Raw genomic sequence first — 15668 nt, forward strand, 5'->3', positions numbered from 1 at the left:
AGGAGCCTTTGATGACTCAACAATTACTCAAATTCATCCTTCATTCTTCTACTGAATTCTATAGTATCATTTCATTTAATTTAAACATCTGTATGCACACACATGTACAGATTTGGATACTGTACACTCCCTGAAGGGGAGACAAAAGTGATGAGAGACTTATGTGACACTTACAGTGGGGCAAAAAAGTAGTTAGTCAGCCATCAATTGTGCAAGTTCTCCCACTTAAAAAGATGAGAGAGGCCTGTAATTTTCATCATAGGTACACTTCAACTATGACAGACAAAATGAGGGAAAAAAAACCAGAAAATCACATTGTAGGATTTTTAATGAATTTATTTGCAAATTATGGTGGAAAATAAGTATTTGCTCACCTACAAACAAGCAAGATTTCTGTCTCTCACAGACCTGTAACTTCTTCTTTAAGAGGCTCCTCTGTCCTCCACTCGTTACCTGTATTAATGGCACCTGTTTGAACTTGTTATCAGTATAAAAGACACCTGTCCACAACCTCAAACAGTCACACTACAAAGTCCACTATGGCCAAGACCAAAGAGCTGTCAAAGGACACCAGAAACAAAATTGTAGACCTGCACCAGTCTGGGAAGACTGAATCTGCAATAGGTAAGCAGCTTGGTTTGAAGAAATCAACTGTGGGAGCAATTATTAGGAAATGGAAGACATACAAGACCACTGATAATCTCCCTCGATCTGGGGCTCCACGCAAGATCTCACCCCGTGGGGTCAAAATGATCACAAGACCGGTGAGCAAAAATCCCAGAGCCACACGGGGGGACCTAGTGAATGACCTGCAGAGAGCTGGGACCAAAGTAACAAAGCCTACCATCAGTAACACACTACGCCGCCAGGGACTCAAATCCTGCAGTGCCAGACGTGTCCCCCTGCTTAAGCCAGTACATGTCCAGGCCCGTCTGAAGTTTGCTAGAGAGCATTTGGATGATCCAGAAGAAGATTGGGAGAATGTCATATGGTCAGATGAAACCAAAATATAACTTTTTGGTAAAAACTCAACTCGTCGTGTTTGGAGGACAAAGAATGCTGAGTTGCATCCAAAGAACACCAAACCTACTGTGAAGCATGGGGTGGAAACATCATGCTTTGGGGCTGTTTTTCTGCAAAGGGACCAGGACGACTGATCCGTGTAGAGGAAAGAATGAATGGGGCCATGTATCGTGAGATTTTGAGTGAAAACCTCCTTCCATCAGCAAGGGCATTGAAGATGAAACGTGGCTGGGTCTTTCAGCATGACAATGATCCCAAACACACCGCCCGGGCAACGATTTCAAGGTCCTGGATTGGCCTAGCCAGTCTCCAGATCTCAACCCCATAGAAAATCTTTGGAGGGAGTTGAAAGTCCGTGTTGCCCAGCAACAGCCCCAAAACATCACTGCTCTAGAGGAGATCTGCATGGAGGAATGGGCCAAAATACCAGCAACAGTGTGTGAAAACCTTGTGAAGACTTACAGAAAACGTTTGACCTCTGTCATTGCCAACAAAGGGTATATAACAAAGTATTGAGATAAACTTTTGTTATTGACCAAATACATATTTTCAACCATAATTTGCAAATAAATTCATAAAAAATCCTACAATGTTATTTTCTGGATTTTTTTCTCCTAATTTTGTATGTCATAGTTGAAGTGTACCTATGATGAAAATTACAGGCCTCTCTCATCTTTTTAAGTGGGAGAACTTGCACAATTGGTGGCTGACTAAATACTTTTTTGCCCCACTGTACTTGGTTGATAAGGGCCCGATTCAGACTTAGGAAATGTATGCTACAGACAGAAATTGGCATATCACATTATTGACAGAATCCCGTGGGTTTGTGGGGGTCGTAGTGCAGGCTCCAGGTTTAACTCAATATGGTCTGCATTCCATAATGATTCAAATAGGTTACATGTGACAAATTATAGCACAACTTGTAATATTCTAGCCTAACATGATCCACTATTGCTAGCGATCCCCAGAAACAACCACAGGAACGTGACAGAAAGTAATGTAAACTAACGATGAAATGGAATGATGCAAAATGGAATGAAACTAACACTAACATGACAGTTCTACATTTATGGTGGTATAACTGACTAGGGCTACCGGTAGTGGCTAGTATTTAACATGATATAAACTGAAGAAAAAAAAATACAGTGAAAAGTCCAGGCATATAATTAAAGCATTCTTGAAATCATAAATCAACTCCGTGGGTTTGGCGCTATAGGGTCATTTGCGCATGGCTACAGGGTGGCAGGTAGCCTAGTGGTTAGAGCGTTGGGCCAGTAACCGAAAGGTTGCTAGATAAAATCCCCGAGCTGACAAGGTAAACATCTTTCGTTCTGCTCCTGAACAAGGCAGTTAACCCACTGTTCCTAGGTCGTCATTGTAAATAAGAATTTGTTCTTAACTGACTTGCCTAGTTAAATAAAGGTTAAATAAATAAGCATGATCACTTAATTACGGGATTCCCCCTTAGTTAATTGGAGCAGAGATGAAGAGACACATGATGTCCACTGCCATGTCACAGCAGCTAATGACTGGTGATGTGTCGTTGCAACTGAACACAACTGCATCCTGCACAACCTGATAATGACTGTTATTGTACAGTAAAGTCAGGTTCTTCTCACTCTGCATCTCTTTTTTCTCTGTCTGTTCACACCTGAATTTTGCAAACAGTTCATTATAGTCACTACCTGTGCGGTTTGACAACATTGCCATGTGAAAAGGCAAGATATTTTTGTAAATGGTGCATATGGTGGTGTTCTAACATTTAATTGAAGGTTTCTGATACTGGCAGATGCAATGCAAATACTAGGCTACAGATGATTGTATCGTGGGACTTTAGTTAAATAAAAGAAAGAAAACATTTAAAGCTACTTTGCTTTGCATAACTTCTGTCATTCATGTGTGAAATGCAATAGCCACTGTTGGTTTAGGAACCTATTAAAGTGATACTGTAATGGACTAAAAAGGACAAAACAGGGGACAACGCTGTAATTAGAATTTAGGATGTCTAAGGTACCGCAGCAATTTCAACAGAAGGGCCGGGCCAATCAAGATTCCCAACAGGTTTTGCTGACTAACTTACATTTTCACTCCTAAAAAGAGAAACCTTTCAAACAATAAATAAAGCAGATTCTCTAACATTTTTAGAGAACGTCATAAGGACACTAAATTCTGTCCAAGTTACATCAGGGGAATATGGCTCAGTTATTAAAGCGGGTCCGGTTCCACGAGAGGGCAAAAGGGGACTTAGCCCCCTCAGTTGAAACTTGTGCTTAGCCCCCTCAGTTTTAGTTGTATGTCATAAAAGCATAAAAGTTCAAATGATTGAGTGACAGGTTTGCGCGAAATCTGTACCTCTGCTGCGCTGTATCAGCACCATGGACAGAGCGCTCCGGGTGGTTAGGTATGACTCCTTTGGATTTCAATAAAAAGCCGCCAAATATAGATTGTGTTATGCCTTTATTGATCTGATATTTTGTCTATAGGCCTACCGCTGTTTTGTTATTTTCGCATTCATTCTTTCAGTTGTGTTATTATTCAAAGCCCCATTTTTTTTGCATGAATAACTAGGCTACTACTTTCAGCATTTAGTTTGCATTATTTTGGTTAGACATATGTGTGTAGGGCTGCATTCACATAAGGTAATTCACCTTTTACAAACAGCATATCTATCTTGTAGCCTATATTCATTACCAAAGTGGCATTGCTTTAGTGTGTAGGGCGCTGTCTATTGTATTGATACAGCGCAGCTGAGATGGGCTACAGATTTCGCGCCAACCTGTCACTTCAAAAGCACTCAATGGTCTCGGAGTCTCAGCCTTTGAACTGTATGTTTATTGTGATAGAAGCAGAATTCTAAATAATTCCAATGCAAGAACCACCAAAAATGTTGCTCCCTCACCGATTTCAACTGCCCCCTTAGTCACTTTATCCTGGCACCGGGTCTGTATAAAAGTTAAGACGTACGGTCAGACACATAAATAGTGAGCTGGTTACAAGAAATGTCCCCCGTTTACCGTCAATGATGATATTTCAAAATGTTAATGTTTTGTAAGAATCGGATTTACTAAATCATGAAATGTTTTTATCAAAAGCACATTAATGCAGTGCACCGAATCACACACGACTATGAAAACACACAGGGTTGAACATAAATAATATTATCTGAACAATGTATGAAACACAGTTGTATTGTACTCAGTTTATTGAACAAAATATCTTACAATATCTTGGAAATACATATATCATCTTGTACTCTATAACACCACTGTGGAACTCGGACCTCTGCATTGACATCTATTACACTGTGCGCCCGTCCGTAATGAACGCTGTTTGGAATTATTCATACAGAATTGAATTCCAAACACATGATATAAATCTAAATATAGAAAGTACTCAATCTCAGGACAGAAAGATTCTCCATACAAAACATCTTACAATTGTTGGGGCAGTAACCGTACACAGGTATTATAAACATACCATTAAACATCCCTTCCTTTCCAAAAAGGTCTAATTCAGTAAATATTGTTGTTCCGCTTTTGGGGAAGGAATCACCTGTAGGCCTTATTCTAGAACAAATAAAGCATTGGCTGACTGTGCCACTGTGTAGCCTCTGTGGTTGGCTCCACTGTGGGTACACGCTGTCAGCAGGCCTCTCAGATAACGTACACATCAGTCTTCTCCCCTTCAAGCCAATAGGTTCGCATTTTGCCTTTGCCCTGGAAAAACACATAAATCAATAGGCTCATCAATGGAGACGAGTGGGAGTGATAGATACACAAAAGGGCTTCTCTTTCTTAAAGGGTGACCCTGGCATTAGCTGGGCCTGTTAAAACTAATCTGGCATCCCTAGAGAGAGTACGCCACACTTCATAACCAGACTTTATGGTTTTTTTCCATTTCAACAGAAGATCTTTTTTTATGACACTCGTAATCTGAGAGATCCAGAGCTGCAATCTACTGAAATGCACTGCATATAATAAACAGAATGGCAATCACAAGACCACATTTCACTATTGCTGACCCTGTAAAACAACAGATTTCACTGCACCTATCTGGTGTATGTGTCAAAACACTTTTGTATTCTTCATTTATTTTTCTATCATATTCATTTATCAGGCAATATTGAATACATGAAGCCATTACAGATAATGCTGACAACAACACATGCATTATTCATTGTGGCCTTACCTTCATTTCTACCTCCCCTCTTTCTTGGAGTTCAAAATAGCCAAACTCATCCAGCACTTCTTTGGTTGCTGAGGAGAGGTGGATCCTCAAGGCTGTGAAACACATCAATAGACAATCACAGTGAGTGCTTTGCAGGGAGTGATACCGAGTAGCATTGATGAAACATTTATCCTCTGCCATATGCACTGTGTTAGATCATAACAATTACAGTACGCATACATACATACATACATACATACATACCTCTTGGCCTCTTGGCTGCATACATACAGTGGGGCAAAAACATATTTAGTCAGACACCAATTGTGCAGGTTCTCCCACTTAAAAAGATGAGAGAGGCCTGTAATTTTCATCATAGGTACACTTCAACTATGGTAGACAAAATGAGAAAAACAATCCAAAACATCACTGCTCTAGAGGAGAGCTGCATGGAGGAATGGGCCAAAATACCAGCAACAGTGTGTGAAAACCTTGTGAAGACTTACAGAAAACGTTTGACCTCTGTCATTGCCAACGAAGGGTATATAACAAAGTATTGAGATAAACTTTTGTTATTGACCAAATACTTATTTTCCACCATAATTTGCAAATAAATTCATAAAAAATCCTATAATGTGATTTTCTGGATTTTTTTTCTGATTTTGTATGTCATAGTTGAAGTGTACCTATGATGAAAATTACAGGCCTCTCTCATCTTTTTAAGTGGGAGAACTTGCACAATTGGTGGCTGACTAAATACTTTTTTGCCCCACTGTACGTACATACATACATACATATGTCAACCAAGTGTATGTTATGTGAAGGTCAAAAGTAGAAATGAACAGTGAAATATTCCTGTTGCTATAGAAATAGTCCCTAGAAACAGCTGTTGACAGTCCAGTCCCAGAGGTGATTCCTACCACTATAGGATATTTTATGGTATGCAGTTTATCACTATGGATGTGGCCTGGCTATAAGTGTTATTAATTATTTATCAACGGACGTGAAAGCACACCGCAGGAAGTGAGCAGGAAGTGAGTGGGTTAATCAATAATGTGATGAGTGACTCACAAAAAATCCTGGCCGGCACAGCACCAGCGGTCCAACTACCACTACACCAGTTAAGAACTGCTGCCAGTAATACCAGTCCAGATAAACACTATTAAACTAGGACGACAACCTCCATCCCCTCTGCCGCTTTGTGATGATAAATATCCAATTCCCTGTCTACTTAATCTATCCCTTGATGCTTCATTTCTTACAGGGAAGTATGTGCAAAGAGCTAGTCCACAATATTTTTTTGTTATGGATTCTCAGACACAAGCATTAGTCAGATTTAGTCAAGACAAATAATGACGGGAAACCAGTCTTTCACAAAACAATTGCATAAGCAAATATACAACAGGGAATGCTTGACAGACGAACCAAATCCTAATCCAAGGAAATACCACATAATCAACAGGAAATAATGAATACTTACGGTGCCTTGCGAAAGTATTCGGCCCCCTTGAACTTTGCGACCTTTTGCCACATTTCAGGCTTCAAACATAAAGATATAAAACTGTATTTTTTTGTGAAGAATCAACAACAAGTGGGACACAATCATGAAGTGGAACGACATTTATTGGATATTTCAAACTTTTTTAACAAATCAAAAACTGAAAAATTGGGCGTGCAAAATTATTCAGCCCCCTTAAGTTAATACTTTGTAGCGCCACCTTTTGCTGCGATTACAGCTGTAAGTCGCTTGGGGTATGTCTCTATCAGTTTTGCACATCGAGAGACTGACATTTTTTCCCATTCCTCCTTGCAAAACAGCTCGAGCTCAGTGAGGTTGGATGGAGAGCATTTGTGAACAGCAGTTTTCAGTTCTTTCCACAGATTCTCGATTGGATTCAGGTCTTGACTTTGACTTGGCCATTCTAACACCTGGATATGTTTATTTTTGAACCATTCCATTGTAGATTTTGCTTTATGTTTTGGATCATTGTCTTGTTGGAAGACAAATCTCCGTCCCAGTCTCAGGTCTTTTGCAGACTCCATCAGGTTTTCTTCCAGAATGGTCCTGTATTTGGCTCCATCCATCTTCCCTGTCCCTGCTGAAGAAAAGCAGACCCAAACCATGATGCTGCCACCACCATGTTTGACAGTGGGGATGGTGTGTTCAAGGTGATGAGCTTTTACGCCAAACATAACGTCTTGCATTGTTGCCAAAAAGTTCAATTTTGGTTTCATCTGACCAGAGCACCTTCTTCCACATGTTTGGTGTGTCTCCCAGGTGGCTTGTGGCAAACTTTAAACAACACTTTTTATGGATATCTTTAAGAAATGGCTTTCTTCTTGCCACTCTTCCATAAAGGCCAGATTTGTGCAATATACGACTGATTGTTGTCCTATGGACAGAGTCTCCCACAGCTGTAGATCTCTGCAGTTCATCCAGAGTGATCATGGGCCTCTTGGCTGCATCTCTGATCAGTCTTCTCCTTGTATGAGCTGAAAGTTTAGAGGGACGGCCAGGTCTTGGTAGATTTGCAGTGGTCTGATACTCCTTCCATTTCAATATTATCGCTTGCACAGTGCTCCTTGGGATGTTTAAAGCTTGGGAAATCTTTTTGTATCCAAATCCGGCTTTAAACTTCTTCACAACAGTATCTCGGACATGCCTGGTGTGTTCCTTGTTCTTCATGATGCTCTCTGCGCTTTTAACGGACCTCTGAGACTATCACAGTGCAGGTGCATTTATACGGAGACTTGATTACACACAGGTGGATTGTATTTATCATCATTAGTCATTTAGGTCAACATTGGATCATTCAGAGATCCTCACTGAACTTCTGGAGAGAGTTTGCTGCACTGAAAGTAAAGGGGCTGAATAATTTTGCACGCCCAATTTTTCAGTTTTTGATTTGTTAAAAAAGTTTGAAATATCCAATAAATGTCGTTCCACTTCATGATTGTGTCCCACTTGTTGTTGATTTTTCACAAAAAAATACAGTTTTATATCTTTATGTTTGAAGCCTGAAATGTGGCAAAAGGTCGCAAAGTTCAAGGGGGCCGAATACTTTCGCAAGGCACTGTAGTTGTTTTAGTTTGTGTCAGCTGAAACATACAGTGCCTCCAGAAAATATTCACAGCCCTTGACTTCTTCCACATTTTGTTGTGTTACAGCCTGAATTCAAGATGGCTTTTTCAACCTCACCCAACTGCACACAATGCCCCATAATGACAAAGTGAAAACATGTTGTTAGACACGTTACAATCAACTTTGGCAGCAATTACAGCTGTGAGTCTTTCTAGGTAAATCTAAGAGATTTACCCACCTGGATTGTACAATATCTCATCCTCAGTTTTCTCCTATCACAGCCATTAAACTCTGTAACTGTTTTAAAGTCACCATTGGCCTCATGGTGAAATCCCTGAGTGGTTTCCTTCCTCTCTGACAACTGAGTTAGGAAGGACGCCTGTATCTTTGTAGTGACTGGGTTTATTGATAACCCATCCAAAGTGTAATTAATAACTTTACCGTGCTCAAAGGGATATTCAATGTTTATTTTTATTTTTACCCATCCACCAATAGGTGCCCTTCTTTGCGAGGCATTGGAAAACCTTTCTGGTCTTTGTGGTTAAATCTGTGTTTGAAATTCACTGCTCGACTCAGGGGCTTACAGATAATTCTATGTGTGGGGTACAGAGATGAGGTAGTCATTCATATTATTGTCCCAACTGGATTCCAGAATGTGACACTGTTTTATGCGGCTACATTTCCACATTAATAGTTTTAAGTGTTAAAGTGCTGACACCAATCAAAATAGAAAATAGGAAAACAGAGATTCAAATCTGAAACTCACCCTCTCCATTCGACTCCATCCGAGACGCTGTGTTGACAGTATCTCCAAATAAACAATATCTGGGCATTTTCAGACCCACCACCCCAGCACAGACAGGCCCTGTACAGAACAAAAGGCAGTGACATTTACTGGAAATATCCTCCATGGAAAAGCATACTGTAGATGGATAACAATTTCTTTCATCACCAGAACCTCATGATAAGCCAAGTGTATTTAAAAGCATGATCAAGATATGATTGAACTCAAAAACAACATATTCCCACAATGACAGGATCAGGCACCTCCCACACACAATTTTTAAAGACCTATCAGTGATGATATTCATGTCAAGTGTTTGAATAAGAATATAAATAGTGCCTGCATGAGATAATTGTGTCCAAGCACAACGAAAAACCTCCTTTGCATGCAATACAGCTTGTATTTGTTGTATTTGATCATCATGTCAAAATATTGTCGGTACTGGAGATATCTCCAGAGATTTCTTAGCTGAAATACTGTATGTCTTAAAACCTAGATATTGTCATCAACTGTCATAACCAATCACAGCAGTTTATAACAATTAGTGAGCAAAAGCCCCATGCAATCATGAGGCAGGATACATAAGTGGGCAATTTAATCACAAATGACTTCTTGTCTAGACAACTATTTACCATATAATAAATAATTTTGTGTCATAACATAATTCAGTTATTTGTCCTAGAATTAAATAAACTGTCATTGGCTAGGGAAGATCATGTAACATTTAGGAGGTATTGAAAGATTTACATTTGTATGATTTATTAGAGGTGTTTTGACTGGTAACGATATGGATGCTAAGGATCAGGAGAAGGATTGGGCAGTTCCCAAAAGCACTGATTCATTCAATTTGAAAAAACAACAACAACAACATCTATCTTCTAACAGTCGTTAAGCATAAGACATTTTAACCATAATTTCAAACTCTATGTGAAATGTGAAATGATACCTGTGTGGATTCCTATCCTTAGCCGTAGTTGGTCTTGGGGTCTGTGACGAATCTTGAATGTTTTCACTTGTTCTAGTAAGGCTAAAGACATCCCAGCTATCTCCCTTGCGTGTAGGTTACCATTCCTGACTGGAAGCCCTGACACCACCATGTACGCATCACCAATGGTCTCCACCTCAGATATACATGACAACATGTTAGTAGGTTGAAACAGGTGATTATATATAAAAATAACCATATTTACATTACAAAACATTATTAATCTGACTTACCTTGTACACATCAAAATTATCAATGATAGCATCAAAGCAAGTGTAGAGATCATTCAGCACTGTCACAACCTATGAAGAGTAAAACAAAACTTTAGCTACAGTACTCAGGTAAACTAGAAACAATAGTTCAAGGGTAGAACAATCACAAACACCACCACTAAAACCGGGTAACTGTTACCCTCCTGCTCCTTCATTCTCTATTTTAGAAATACTTCTTCAGCTAGTGGCAAACATTTGTGAAACTTAGCAATTTCAAAGATAGTGTGCAAAGATAATAAGTTCCACTGTGCGTGTTCATGAGGCATGTTCCATTTGGTTTGCCCCCGTGATTGACTGAGATGTGTTTCTGCATGAACTCCCAATGGTTCCCCAGTCAGATTAAAATATTTCTGCTCCCCCTGCCTTGGACAAGTGCCCAGAACCTCAATTTACTGAGAAATGTGCTTGCATGAGTAAAACAACGCAACAGACCAAATACTGGGGACACATTTTCACAATGTTTTCCGGAATTTGAAGAGTAATACACATCAGCTGTTTATTCAAAATATGAAGTGTTTCTTGTCATTCATAAAATAAATGTTTGTATATTGTAATTCCTTTGAGGGTCTATTGGTCAAGTTAAGAGATTCAGTGGCTTATGGAGAGATAAATGGTGCTAGGAAAACAGTCTTAGTTCTAGTTTAACTTTCAGAGGGGCTTAGCATTATTTCTTAAACCATTACGACTTAATCTGGGGGGAAATTGATAAATGTAATTCGATATTTTAATTAAACAGAGCCCTAACTGGTAGGTGAGATACCTAAACCTCAAAGCTACACTAATGTTGAAAGAATACCGTCTGTTTTGTGGCCTTAATTGAATAGACATGTGACCTTAAAATCAAGGGCGTAGAATATAAGTGAACAATGAATATATTTCACATAATACATCGCCACTGAAACCTAGTGGTTGGATTCTTAGCTCTGAGCTATATTAAAATACATTTGATGAAAGGTAAGATTTATGACTGTACTTGTAAGTAGCTTCTGCTGGATGAATAGAGTAGATCTGTCTGAGTGTACCACTCGCCAAGTACAAAATATCGCTCATGCAGAGTTATTGGAAATTATATGAAGACTGACATGTCTTCACAATTTTAGAAGAAACACTCCAGTAAGACTTTGTCTGAATTCATGGCACAAGTAGCATCAAGAAGAACCTGGTTTCTCTGGATGGATTTCAGAATTCGGAACGACCAAAATGTCTGGAGAAAATAACATGTTGGGGCACTGCACTTAAAACCATTACAACCATTGAGACCATTACAACAATCCCATCAAATCAAATCAAATTTTATTTGTCACATGCACCGAATACAACAGGTATTCATTCACCTTACAGTGAAATGCTTACTTACAAGCCCTTAACCATTCATCAGCCATTCGTCATACAGTACTTTAGACCCTGGTGAAGGGATTCTCAATCTATGAGTGGTCTTGAAATCTTCTTCTTCTTCTTCATGAGAGAGAACACATTTCATAGCAGCTACAGCACCCAGTGACTCAGCAATGCGTCAATGCACTCTCAGCTACTCACAATAGCTATTTTGAGTTGTGGCCTCCATGTGGGAATGCTTTGTAACTATGAGACACACGGTAGGTGCTTTAATAGGCTCTGCATGAGTGAGATCGGTGTAAGTAACAAAGAAGCTCCTCTACATTTCCTCTTCATATTCTCTTCCCATAATGAGTTGTTGGACCAGCATATTTTCAAGGTTTCTTGTCAACTACCTTCAAGTGTCTTGAGGGAGAGTTTACAGGAAGTCTCTAATTTCCCATGGTGAATTGATACTTTGACTCAATAAACCTTGAGTGCATTTTACTTAGCAAAACTGACTAGTCACACAGTAAGATTCAAAGTGCAAAATCATGTTGTGGATTTGCTCCTGCTGTTGGTTGGTATAGGATAGCTACTGTATAAAGTCTGTACCTGTTGTTGGTTAGGAGTGAATATATCTACTGACAGTTGTTTACCTGCAGTGGTGTACTCTCAGCTGACATTGACGTGAAACCCACAATATCACTGAAGTAGATTGTCACACTGTCAAACGCCTCCGCTTGGACCGTCTCCCCTCGCTTTAGCTGCTCTGCTACTGAGCTGTGGACAAGAAAACTTATACAGTGCTTAAGAGATAATGTTATCGTTTGCTATAAATCAACAGTGACAGTAAGCTTGGCAGCTACGATCCACAATGAGTAAATAAGCAGATTCTACCAGTATCATTTCCTGTTCACCAATATTTTAAAGTACAGTAAAGAGCCAGAGGCACAGTGCAGCACTAGCAGCTGGGTTAATCCAGGACTCTGGTCAAATGATCGGAATTCTGCAGTGAGAGAAGGTATCTCGGTTCTCTCAGGCCATTTTCTGTCTGTCAAATTGGCTTAAAGTTGGAGGGAGTCATTTGGCCAGACAATGGGAGGATAAATGAGTGTGACTACGGCGCTGAGACAGACAGCTTAAATAGATGGAGGACATGGCTTATCGTTTGCTGCTTTCGTGTTATCAGAGGTGTTTAACACCCTATCACATTTCTCCTCCTAGTTCTGGTTAATGAGAAGTTTGCTTGTCAGCTCCCATCTTGCCCTTTCATCTCCTCTCTGCTTAACTGTGAATGTGTATCTTTTTAAATGTGAGATATAGAAAGCTGAGACGCTCTTTCATCTCCTCTCTGCTTAACTGTGAATGTGTATCTTTTTAAATGTGAGATATAGAAAGCTGAGACGCTCTTTCATCTCCTCTCTGCTTAACTGTGAATGTGTATCTTTTTAAATGTGAGATATAGAAAGCTGAGACGCTCTTTCATCTCCTCTCTGCTTAACTGTGAATGTGTATCTTTTTAAATGTGAGATATAGAAAGCTGAGACGCTCTTTCATCTCCTCTCTGCTTAACTGTGAATGTGTATCTTTTTAAATGTGAGATATAGAAAGCTGAGACGCTCTTTCATCTCCTCTCTGCTTAACTGTGAATGTGTATCTTTTTTAAATGTGAGATATAGAAAGCTGAGACGCTCTTTCTTGGAATTTGAACAATGATCAAGTGGCACAGCATTACACGGAAAATAGTTTCCTCATTTTCACAATTTGATAAGCAGAAGTTCAGACTGATAATAAGGATACTAGGGCAAGACGAAAATAGGAATAATAATGATTCTTACTGTGGCAAGATCTGGTAAAGTAGATTTTCGGCTTTTCTTTTCTCCTCCAGGTAGGCTTGCGTTCGTTCCTCTACCAGGTTCTCCAGGTTGTTGGCGTACTGCTCCATCCTGGACAGCAGGTTGTTCAGAATACTGGTACTTCCCTCCCTGTGATGACAAAAGACAGAAAGATAACATACCCATTCATTTGTTGCCATTCTGAATGAAAAATATCTGAACTTTCTATTCTGTTAACATCACCTAATGTACAATTCAATGCGTATTTCAGAAGTGACTTCATGGTCTAGGGCCCGATAAAATCTGTATTTTTTTTTGCCTGATTCCGTTGAGTTTTTCCTAAATCCATTTCTCCGTTTTCTTTTTCCAATTTATTTTCAGGTTTTCGGCATCTCAAAATCACACTTTTTTTTATACATCAGGAGGCCACTTTTAAGATCTGGGAAAAATCTAAGAATGTTGAATTTTGTGTGTAGGTGCCCTTTAATGCAAGTGTGCACCAGCCAGAGACCATTGTTTGGTTAGCAGTGTTTCTGTAGCGCTCGTGTGATTGCAGAGTTTCCTAAACAAAACGCTCACTGGATTGATGCAAATAATCATGATATAATTCTGTCAGGTAGGCATAGACTACACTGTAGTTCAAATGTAATTGAGAAGGTTTTTGGGAAATCCTTTCCATTTACCAGCAGACGGTTATCATTATCATTAACGGCTACACAAAGTGGCGGGTTGAATAAAGATAAAAAAATACCTTAAAAAAATCTATAAATGTATAATTCTTGTGCAATTTACACTGTGTACAAAATATTAGGAACACCTGCACTTTCCATGACATAGACTGACCAGGTGAAAGATATGATCCCTTATTGATGCCACAGGTTAAAGAAGGTTTGAAGCCTTGAGACAATTAATACATGGATTGTGTATGTGTGGGTGAATGGCTGTGTGAAGGGTGAATGGTCAAGACAAAACATTTAAGTGCCTTTGAACAGGGTATGGTAGTAGGTGCCAGGCGCACCGATTTGAGTGTGTCAAGAACTGCAACGCTGCTGGTTTTCACACTCAACCATTTCCTGTGTGTATCAAGAATGGTCAACCACCCAAAGGACATCCAGCCAATGGCAGGCCAGTGGTCGAAAATGTGTCATTGATGAAAGAGGACAAAGGAGGCTGACGAATTGTGCAGAGCAACAGACAGGCTACAGTTAGTCAACTGACAGTCCAGTACAATATTGGTGCCCAAAGACCCATAAAAGAATGCACAGCTCGTCGTACCTTGACACAAATTGGACATGGCAGCTGACGACCTTACAGAGTTCCACTTCTTTCAGCAAAAAACAAGAAACTGCGGTTGCAGTGGGCTAAGGAACGAAAACACTGGACACTGGAGAATTGGAATTACATTGCCTGGTCTGATGAATCGTGGTTCCTGCTGTTTTATGCTGATGGGAGGACTATGGTATTGAGAAAACCACATGAGTAGATGCATCCATCATGCGTGTTAACACTGCAGGCTGGTGGTGGTGGTGTTATGGTGTGGTCTTTTCATGGCACACATTGGGCCCCTTGATAAAAGTGGAGCAACGTTTGAATGCCACAGGATATCTGAACATCATTGCCCACCAGGTGCATCCCTGCATGGCAGCAGTGTATCCATTAATGGATTTTTCAGCAGGATGCCACAAGGCTAGTATTGTCCAGGAATGGTTATACGAACATTACAGTGATTTCAGCTTACTGAAGTGGCCTGCGCAGTCACCAGATCTTAGTTATTCAAGTATACATTACCAAAGTTACCATAGATTGACAAAAATGACCTGTTAATTACCAATATTACTGAAGATTCTTTGGTAAATTACCGGTACCTTTGCAACCGTAGTTGTGATCTCCCTGTCACAACTGTCAGAATTCAAAAGCAGGATTTCTACTATACCAACACAAAAAAAGCCTTTGTTTGCACTTGTAAGAAATACAGAAGCGTTGAATAACATCAAAACACTTCTGCACTAAGGGGCACATCTGAAAGTTGAAGGAAAGCTAAGGGGGCACATCTGAAAGTTGAAGGAAAGCTAAGGGGGCACATCTGAAAGTTGAAGGAAAGCTAAGGGGGCACATCTGAAAGTTGAAGGAAAGCTAAGGGGGCACATCTGAAAGTTGAAGGAAAGCTAAGGGGGCACATCTGAAAGTTGAAGGAAAGCTAAGG

General features: G+C 39.8%; 1 protein-coding gene across 2 annotated transcripts in view; it reads right to left on the reverse strand.

Annotated features, from left to right (window-relative positions):
* Positions 1 to 4207: 4207 nt before the first annotated feature.
* Positions 4208 to 15668, reverse strand: part of LOC139408612 (atrial natriuretic peptide receptor 2-like) — a 56181-nt gene continuing 44720 nt past the window's right edge. For both annotated transcript variants that reach the window (XM_071152697.1, XM_071152696.1), the window contains exons 16-22: positions 13469 to 13615; positions 12287 to 12410; positions 10275 to 10343; positions 10003 to 10177; positions 9039 to 9137; positions 5212 to 5303; positions 4208 to 4739 (exon numbers count right to left, since the gene is read on the reverse strand). In XM_071152697.1, the coding sequence (XP_071008798.1) occupies positions 4677 to 4739; positions 5212 to 5303; positions 9039 to 9137; positions 10003 to 10177; positions 10275 to 10343; positions 12287 to 12410; positions 13469 to 13615 (769 nt within the window). In that variant the 3' untranslated portion in view covers positions 4208 to 4676. The remainder of the gene's footprint in view (positions 4740 to 5211; positions 5304 to 9038; positions 9138 to 10002; positions 10178 to 10274; positions 10344 to 12286; positions 12411 to 13468; positions 13616 to 15668) is intronic.

The sequence above is a fragment of the Oncorhynchus clarkii genome, chromosome 5, assembly GCF_045791955.1.
Source record: "Oncorhynchus clarkii lewisi isolate Uvic-CL-2024 chromosome 5, UVic_Ocla_1.0, whole genome shotgun sequence".
NCBI classification, from domain to species: Eukaryota; Metazoa; Chordata; class Actinopteri; order Salmoniformes; family Salmonidae; genus Oncorhynchus; species Oncorhynchus clarkii.